The sequence below is a fragment of the Saccostrea cucullata genome, unplaced genomic scaffold (assembly GCF_032062105.1).
Source record: "Saccostrea cucullata isolate Sc308-1 unplaced genomic scaffold, CSIRO_AGI_Scuc_v1 ctg18607, whole genome shotgun sequence".
NCBI lineage: Eukaryota > Metazoa > Mollusca > Bivalvia > Ostreida > Ostreidae > Saccostrea > Saccostrea cuccullata.
Genome location: NW_026940007.1, coordinates 1 through 9,786, shown reverse-complemented (window position 1 = coordinate 9,786; position 9,786 = coordinate 1). Strand labels below are relative to the sequence as shown.

Genomic DNA, 9,786 nt, shown 5'->3' with positions numbered 1-9,786 from the left:
GTTTAAATTGAACCAACAATTCCTGTAGAACAACAACAAAAAAAAACAAAGAAAGATAAAATAGTGTAGACAGGAGGACATGGTCAAAAGAGCATGCCTTGGACACATGCACATGTACGTGTGCCTCACTCTTATTGGCTGAAACAAAAGTCTCAATATCCTTCTTGTTTTCTGACAAAATACTTTGAAACTTAGAACTTCATACATCACAAGCTTCTACTACATGATATAAGAGTCTTATGAAAACAGTCACACACATGCAGGTGTGCTGCAATCTGATTGGCTTAAACTTTTTAATGCCTACCCTGGTATATAACTTTCTTGGTTTCAAACTTATCGGAACAAAATTTTGCATGCACAAAGGCACATACAGTGCTTTAAATGACAAATATACATGATATAGCCATAACTTAATATTTCTTTTATGAAATGTTTCGATACTAAGATATTATAAGAATGATGTATCTATTGTATCTAGACTAGTGACATGGTCATCCTGCGCACGCCTATTCCCCATTTTCAAAAGGTGAGTTATTTCCCCTGAAGGGAACTCTTTTACTGTGTTTAATACGCATGCGCTATAAATAAAGTCACTTCCGCGGACGTTCTTGATGTAAACATGTTCATGGTGTAATGCCTCTGTCATATGGAAAAATGTTATTGTGTTTGTGAATAAAAAGAAATCGTAACTGATTCGTATTTTTTTTAAACTGCCTACTCATAATCTCTTTCTGGATTTGTATTAATCTGTGTAGTACTATAATATGGTGCTGTGTGACCCCCCCCCCCCTTACAAAAAAAAAAAAAACGAAACAAATTACTGATAAATGCTGATACATATTCGAATAGGCCTATTTAAAATAAAAAATTTTAAAAAAAAATCTAATAAGCTAATTTTCGGTAGTTGATGTTCTACAGACGGATCATCATTATTTACAAATTGTGCAGAACAAATTTTTAGTTATAAAGTTTTTACGAATTAATCTAGCCTGCTGCAGCCATATTTTCTTTGTATCTCTAGGAATTTTTTGGAGACTGATGACATGTCCATCTACAGTTTTACCTCTGAAATTGCTGCATATACAGCAGTAGTTCGTCTTCCGCGACCGATATCAAGAAACTGCGTTTTTGCTCGATTGTATGTCATAACAAAGAACTTTTACTTACAAGAACACATTTGGTGACAATTAAAGGCCTATTTCATTTGAATTAACAGTGTTTCTAGAATTTTTTATTTGTAAAATAATTGATTCACTATATAGTATTAAAACTTTGAATGGAATTCTAAATGAATAATTTAATCTCATGTCCTCATGTAACGAAGAAAGACTAATTAAAATGGCATTGACCTGAATTTGTGTTACATAATTATGTCGTATAAAGTCTTAGCTGCATTTAATCAAAGTTTTAGTGTAGGATCTAAGCATATATACATGTATATTCCCGAGTAAAATACACATTTTGTTTTAGATCAGAGAATTGAGAGCAGAAACACGAAATTGATACAATAATTTCCTAGCGTATTTCTCGTTAATTAACGGAAAACATTCTTTTCTCAAGTGTTATTTATTTTTTTAAAATACTTTCAGTGTAAGTACATGTATTTATTTTTATAAGTTATTCTTTTTTGCAAAGTGTGTAAAAAAAACAATATCAGAGAGAGAGAGAGAGAGACTCATGTAACCCCGTGTAACTGACATACATGTACATCTGTGAAAAAATATATGTACCGTAATTTTATTGAATTCACAATTAATAATTCTAATAATTTTTAATTTTCACAACTATGGTTCATATTCAACTGTTCAACCCATTTACATATTCTGTACCTGTACGCACGGGGGGTGGGAGGAGGGGGGTTGGGAGTGGTGGTCAAGGGGCTTAGCCCCACCCCCACTTTTTTTCCTAATATTACTTTTTCTATTTAAAATTTTCATTGATAGACAGGTTGCCAACCCCCCCCCCCCCCCACACACACACACACACACAGTTAATACTACGAAAAAGTTAAATAAGGGAAATGTAGTATCGTATGCCAAGGAACTGGTACTGAAATAAGTATCTTTTTCAACTTTGGGCAAGGTTTTTCTTTGCTTGTCAACTTTTCCAGGTAAGAAAAAATATTTCTTTGGCTACCCCCCCCCTTTTAAAGACGATGTTACGTGCCTGGCTAATTCGTGTAGCTCTCTAGAAAAGGAGGGGAGCTAAAAGACCCTTTATAGAATAATTTATTATCTTAAAAAAATGCAAACCGTTTCCTTCTTTTAAAATTTTTAAATACAGCGTGTAAGTTAATCACTATTTTGTTGAATAGTAGTCCGCGGAAGTTAGGCGAGTGTAGAAGAGTTCCGATTTTGAGGGGAGATAACTCACTTTTGAAAATTGGGAATACCTGCGGTTAGGCCTAAAACAACCATTAAACTTGATTGTCTTCTTTACTTAAGTTTATTGGAAATGGCACCAAAAAGGGAGTTATGGAGCGTTTAAGGAACATCTGAAACGGGTCCCTGTTACAATAATATTATAACTAGTTGTATGATGAAGCTTGTCTAATCTGAATGTCGTGTATTCCAAAATCTTGCCTAACATGATGTTAACTTTTAAGTCTTTTTCAGTAAATTTTTATTGTTAATAAAAGACTGAAATATTTTTGTTGTTTGAACTTAAATTAATGTACAGTGAAAGCTCAATGCAATAGCAATTCTTCAAGAGTTGCTGAAGATCAAACAAAAATTATTTTAACTTCCATCTTGGATTTACATTTAATGAAAATGAAATTTACCGACGAATATTCTTCTTCCATCTCTCCTTCATCACTTGAACCCCCTGAACTCTCTGAACTCTCATTCTAGGTAGAAAAAAAAATATAAATACAGCAAAACTTGTTCAGTACAAACAAGGATATTGCAAATTTATGGCTATAGTGAGGTCATCTTGGATCCCCTGCTATTATATTTACATTACATATGTTTTTTGCATAATTATAAAGTGAGTTGAAATCTATTGCATTCAAAACACCATAACACGGACAGGGAGCCAAGAGGCTTCAGCATGTGCTTTAGTTTGACGTCATAATCGTTGAACATGGAGAAAGTACAACGTCACAAGCAAAAATAAAAAAATCACGCTCAAATTGACCATAAGCTGTAACGTTTGCTGATCCTTTAATTGTAGCTTAAACGAAGGATAATACATAGGTTTTTAAAAGAAATCTTATTTGCAGTTAAGGTTGAAAGTTAAAAATTGTAAAAATAAGCAATGAATAATTATTTTTTGAAAGATATAACCTCACAACTGCAACGGCGTGTGCAAACAAATTTTCATAACGTGCTAACACGTGTTACTCAAATTGTTTGCAAAAACCGTTGCAGTTATGAGACTACATCGTTCAAAAAATAATGATTCATTGCTTAAATAAATTAAATGAATTTCTTGTACGGTAATAACCGTTATAACAAATTACGGATATAGAGCAAAGAAAATTCAAAGGTCCCAGTGACTCGTTATAACCAAGTTTTGCTGTATATATCTTCTTTTGCGCTGATTTTTTATTCGTCTCCTATTTTTCTGTTGGTAAAGGAAACAGGTGCTAAATATTCATGCCATTACATATTGTAGATTCCTAAATTATTATATGTGGAATTAACATTATTGAGTAATTTTGTGAGAAGCATCACATGCAATTGAAAATAAATTTACTTTCTTTTATTTTTATTGTGGTGAAAACTGTGTAAAATCTCTTGATCAATCACCCTTTGTGAATTATAAATCTTGAGATTTGACGTTCGTGAAAATAAGTACTAGCGAAAAATAAGAAATCTACAGTACTGTAAACCAACAATGAATTATTATTGTTATCTTTTCTTTGCGATTTGACAGTCTAAAATCAATCTTCGATGCAGATTTTTTCAAGACTGAAGAAACACTCTTACACATGTAACAAATCCAAAGAAAAATAAATGCTTTGCGGCAATTAATATTGCCTAAGAGAAGTAAGCATCCCCTTGTCAATCAGTTAATATACTCCTCATGAGCCCTCTGTATTATAAGGTAAACAGAGCAATCAAAAGTCAATATATAGCATGTGAATTTATATCATACGTATGATTATCCAACAGAAATATTAAGTTTAACCTAAAATTTAGAAAACTTGTCAAATGAACATAATTAGAAAATAATGAAAAGTTTACCAAACAATACATAAATTTTAAACATGGAAGAATTGGTACAAAAAATTTCTATATTCAATAGAATTCAGTGGTCATGTGACTTTTTCTTCTGTGAGTTCTAATAAATGTACCTCCTCTCCTTCCCATGATAAATATTTCAGCTGATCTACGTCCTCATTTTCCAGGAGGTCCCAGACATCTGGGGCATCCTCGGGAATCACCTCATCCTGCAAATTAATTAATCCAGGGGTTCATTAACAAGTTACAGGAATTGTGAATTTCAAAATAAAAATCTGGTGCATTAGATGTTCAATGACTAGAATATTGATTTAAAGGTAAAATGAGTCAATATCCTGATCTGTTGATATAAAATTTTTGATTTGATATTCATAGAAATTAGATGGAAAAATATCTGAGATTTTCACTTGCAAAAGTCAGTATGTTTACATGTAATGATTACTAGATTTCAGAAAGCATAAGGAGCCAATATTTAGGAAAAAGTGCATTGCATTTAAATGTTGATGTCCTCAGTTTTAATTATAATTTAAAAGTTAAAATCTCAAAAAGACTTTCATATTGTATAATCGTAATAAAGAATTGTTGTACAATAATCTGAAATTATTTGATTATCCTAATCTGTTGTTTTTCATGATGTGAGATCCATAGAATTTAGATGGAAAATTCTCTGAGTTAATAATTACTAAATTTCTGAAGTGATTACCTTTTCTCGTTTCTCGATGGCCACAAAGCTGGTGAGTGACGTGACGATGGTGTACTTCTTACTCAACTCTATAATATACTGCTTCAGGTTCATTTTCTTCACCTGAAATTCAGAAAAAATATATTACTGTATAAAATAAGAATTTTTTTTTTTATATCCATTACCATCAAATACATGAAATTGTTATACAAAATTTGGGACAAATCAGTATTTTAAAAATATTATATACATAATTTTTGCATTCAAGAGTCAGATATGTATAATAATGTTTTTAACATTTTAAGATGCTTTAGCTAATAAAATGATACATCAATTACAATCCCGATATATATGTGACGCGCCAAGCAAAAACCTCCCTTAACGAAGAATTTTGACATTTTCAGTTTTTTATTGATTCTTGTAGAGTTTTTCTTTCTCTTTCATTTGATATATAACATGACATATATTTCTGTGCATAAATGTATAAAATATCGCATGACAAAGACGGAATATTTACTTTGACGTACAGTGTACGCGTGCGTAACTGCATGAATTTTCAAAACGTAAAATCGTAAAATAACGTGAAGCTACATACGTAATAATTTGATGATATTTATATTTTCAAACTTTTGAATTGATTTCCTTAAATTTATCAATAATTAAGATTTTTCATCGTAATAATAAAAATAAACATTGTAAACTATTTATTTGAAAAACGAAATGGGGGGGGGGGGGCATCGAAATGATTGACAAGGGAAAAATGGCAGAAATCTACATCACTGCTACAGTCTACATCACAGTCTACATCACTGCAACAGTAAAAGGAAATAAGCAACATTTAGATGAAAAAAAAATCCTATTGTGGTAGTACGAACGATGCATGCACATCTTACTGCTAGCCCAAGCAGATTTACCTTAAGCTCATGTGGTAGAGCACTGGACTGGTAAGCCAGAGGCCTCGGGTCAACCCCATTGACGCAGAGGCACTTCATTGTCTCTGTTTATCTGTTACACTATCAAAGTAGTTATCTTAAAAATGTTCGAGACAGCGCCCCCCCCCCCCCCCCCCCCCCCCCCCCCCCTGGGCATTAAAAGTCTATATAATACACAGCATAAAAAAAGTTTTGTCATATATATAGTTAACGTTTTCAATACTTGAATTTTTAAACAGTGCGACAGGGTTTTTTAATCTAAAGGATACCACATTTCTTTTATCACGTTTACTATATTTACATGTTTTAGTTTCGAATGTTTTAATACGGGAAATAAGTATGCCTCACCTCTGACGATTTTTTGGCTTATTGATAAGACATTCCGCATCCTGGATTAAATTGTATTTGTCTCTTGTCGTAGAGTTCGACTCTTTTTTTATTTGGATATCGTTATTAAATCGGTCTTTTTAAATTCAAATGAGGAACTTGTAAGTTGTCAAACTTGTGTCCAATCTTAATTATCTCAATAAATGCGTGTTCAAATCAAAACAATTAAGATTAGATGCATCAAATTTTAAAATGTTTAATGAAAGTTTAAACCATTATTTCTGGTTAATCTTTAAATATTTGATTAATTTTCCCTGGCCCTCCGTTTCCTATTTTACATTTATGTTTAAATTATTGAAAAAAAAACGTTTAGAATTATTTCGTAACTAAATGCGTTTGCATACTTTTCAGTGAATCAGAATGTAACACCCAACACCATCCAATAAAATATATGTATATTTTTTAAAATATGGTTTGAAAAAAAAAAATTACGCAATTTATTAACATGTATGAAGTTGATCATGAATTAATTTTGATCGATCATTGTATACTGACCGAATAACAAACCACAATACCAGAATATACATGAATCTCACAAGTAACACACTCAACAACTTCATTTACATTCATTTCTAGACAAAGACTACAAGTTCTAACCTAAACTTTACCGTTACCTTCCTGAGAAAGTTCATGCACACATTATGATTTATTTTAATCATATCAAATATTAGTTACTTTTTATTATAGTTTAAAACATTCATGTTAAAAATTGAAACAAAAAGTAAGAGAACGGGTAACACATTCTTAATATTCTACCCTTATAGTAAACGGGGGGGGGGGTTCTAATTAATTGATGTAATTTATACTAACGGGATTTTTTTTGGGATAACAAGAAAGCTATATGAATGGATTAGTTGAACAAGCACGCAATATTCAAGTCGACCAACATGTATTTTTTATGTTTGATAAGTCCTTTTTCTTAAATATTTCCATTTCTAATTTTTCTCTCTGTGATAACTCTTTGAAAGTTAGCAGAGTTAATTTCTTAATAATTCTACCGGAATGTAAATTAGGCAGGTCAATAGGTCAGGAGCTAAGGAGGCCTAATATACATGCAAATCTCGTGTGCATCTGTCTCTCAGTCTGATGCTAAGAGGCCAAACATGCATGGAAATTTCGTGCGACTACTGTTGTGTTTGACATCAGTGGGCGATGACTATTGAAATTGGGATGGGAATCCTCGTGTAATATAAATCTATGTCTGCATTTTTAAAGTCTACATCTGTAATTTTATTTCACAATGAAATGGAAATATAAGGAATCATTGTCTAGTTAGTATAGTATGCCCGTTATGCAAATTATCCCATGTTTCCCACTATTGTTGATGCCCTGGCATATTATACTAACTAGACAGTGATTCCTTAAACATAGAGCGTTTCGATCATTGATTTTTTTTCATATTTTGAGCAGATTTTTACCGTACTAGTTTTGCTAATTTTGCACAAAACTCCCCATAGCTGTGCATGTATGTACATGTAGGAATGTACAATGCGACTTTCGCAGAAAAAGAAAAATATTGAAGTTGTTTTAATTTGTTATTGAATTACGTGTAATCCGTAGCAATTAAACTTTAATAATTTGAAATGCATAAAGATATTCATTTTATATTACAATTCAACAGAAGGAAAAAAGATTACTATTTTCCAAGGTAGATGTGAAATCAAAAAATGTTGGTAGTCAAATCTTTGTCGGGGAAATAATTATTACAGGTAAAATAAATCCTTAATATTGAAGGTTAAAATAAAATCACCAAAATGAAAATTTATAACTCTAAAATGTTTAATGTAAACTTTCATTCTATCCTCAGTTCAAAAGGCTGAATAAGTACTGGAGACTGCGTTTCAGTTTGTTGTTTTCTAAACGTTTAAAAAATCACCTTTTCACCTTATTTTTTCTTCTTTGCTTGAAAAATTTTGCACAAAATAATAATATATTGTAATGTTTTAAAAGTGTTCAAACAATTTGTATCAATTTATATTACTTATAACATTTTATCGATGGATCATGTTCGCCAGTTTCACATTCGATGTATTGTGTATACACTGTAACCTCAGCAAACGGATAATGAATACATAACAGTGAAGCAAAATAACGGCATGTTTCATTTTTTCACCGGAAAATGTCGATAAACATATGTCCAATCTGTTTTATTCTCAATCATAAAATATCTTAGAAAGTGGGACTGTAACTTACAATGTATGCGAGCATCCGTACTGTATATATTCACGACAAAATTTGCACAAAGTCCCCAAAGAGATAGAGCAGACACAGGAGAAAGAGAGGGGGCGAATTTTTCCTACATTTTTGCGCACAACATGAAAAGGTGTAAAAAATAGCAAAATTAATTGAGAAGCTCAAAAGCCCCTTCTTCATAATATTTATTTGAAATCAACAGCTAAAAGCTAATTCTGGAAGAAGTGGCCAAGTCAAATACTCTGTGTCGTATCTATAGAGAATTACATTTTATAACTAAACTTCACTACATGTATACATATAAATTGTGTTCCTTATTGCACAATCACTTGCATAAAAAAATATCGATCCACCTGACGTTACATTTCAATATTGAAATATTATAATCATCAATTTGAACTGTTGAAGTGATTTTTAATTAAAATCTACTTTGTTTGCTTACGATTTTTTTTTTTATATATAAACCGCAGAGTTAACTGCCCAACTCAGTTTATTCCGTATAAATTGGGTAGCTAAGAGAGGTAACTCAGGTCAATTTTCACTGCATCGCAATTTTTAAAAAAAAGATACCTTTTCTAGTTTAATGCTCCTGTTTAATTTTTCTTGCACGTGCATCACGACAAAACAGCTGGAAATTAGCAGCTTGAATTAAAAAAAAATCTTTAAAAACTTGTTTATAAGACCTTTTAAGGTGAACCGACTAATCTTTTTAAAAATTATTCATTCCGGAATTTTCTCATCCAATCAACAACTTTTTTTTTTTTAATTTCAAATGCCTTCAAAATATTCCATGTAACTACCGAAGCAATTTATTTTTATACTGAACAGAAAGAGGGCAAACAAACTTCATTTTAAAAACGGTCTTACGGGAATTTTTTAACCACCACTGGACATCTTTAGAAAATATGTATACACTTATTAATAATAATTTTGAAAAGGATATAGGTCACACAGACACTTGACGGAGACTAACTTCGTACAGAATAAACTACATTCAAACCACACCCAAACATCTTTCTTATGCCATATAATTAAAACAACATCCCTTGTTCTGCTGGGGAGAGTTTCTCCGAAGGGAGCGTTTTTACGTCGCATTTACCTTGTTGACTTTAGACGCGTCTTTAGACGTTACGTCATAATAGACATAAGGGAGGTTTTTGCTTGGCGCGTCACATATCAATTTCTATTTTTGATTATATTACCTCATGTCCTGTTCTATCAGGGGAGAGAACTCCATCTTCCCAATCTCTAATCACACCTTTGGCAGTCAGCCTGTGCAGCATCTAAAAATAAATAAGACGTAGTGACTTATAAATATAAGTTCTTAATGGTTCATTGACAGCCCTTCTGAATTCAAAGGAAAAATAAAAATCATCAGAAAGGAGTGTCTCATAAAATCTTGAGG

The 9,786-nt window shown here is 31.8% G+C and overlaps 1 protein-coding gene across 1 annotated transcript; it reads right to left on the bottom strand.

Annotated features, from left to right (window-relative positions):
• Positions 1-2,760: 2,760 nt before the first annotated feature.
• Positions 2,761-9,710, bottom strand: LOC134254447 (protein mono-ADP-ribosyltransferase PARP4-like; the record flags this gene model as incomplete). Its single annotated transcript, XM_062736961.1, has 4 exons — positions 9,584-9,710; positions 4,891-4,992; positions 4,301-4,396; positions 2,761-2,848 (listed from the first exon to the last, which is right to left on the bottom strand). Coding segments are annotated over exons 1-4 (367 nt in total), but the record flags the coding sequence as incomplete, so codon positions are not given.
• Between the last annotated feature and the right edge of the window lie 76 nt (positions 9,711-9,786).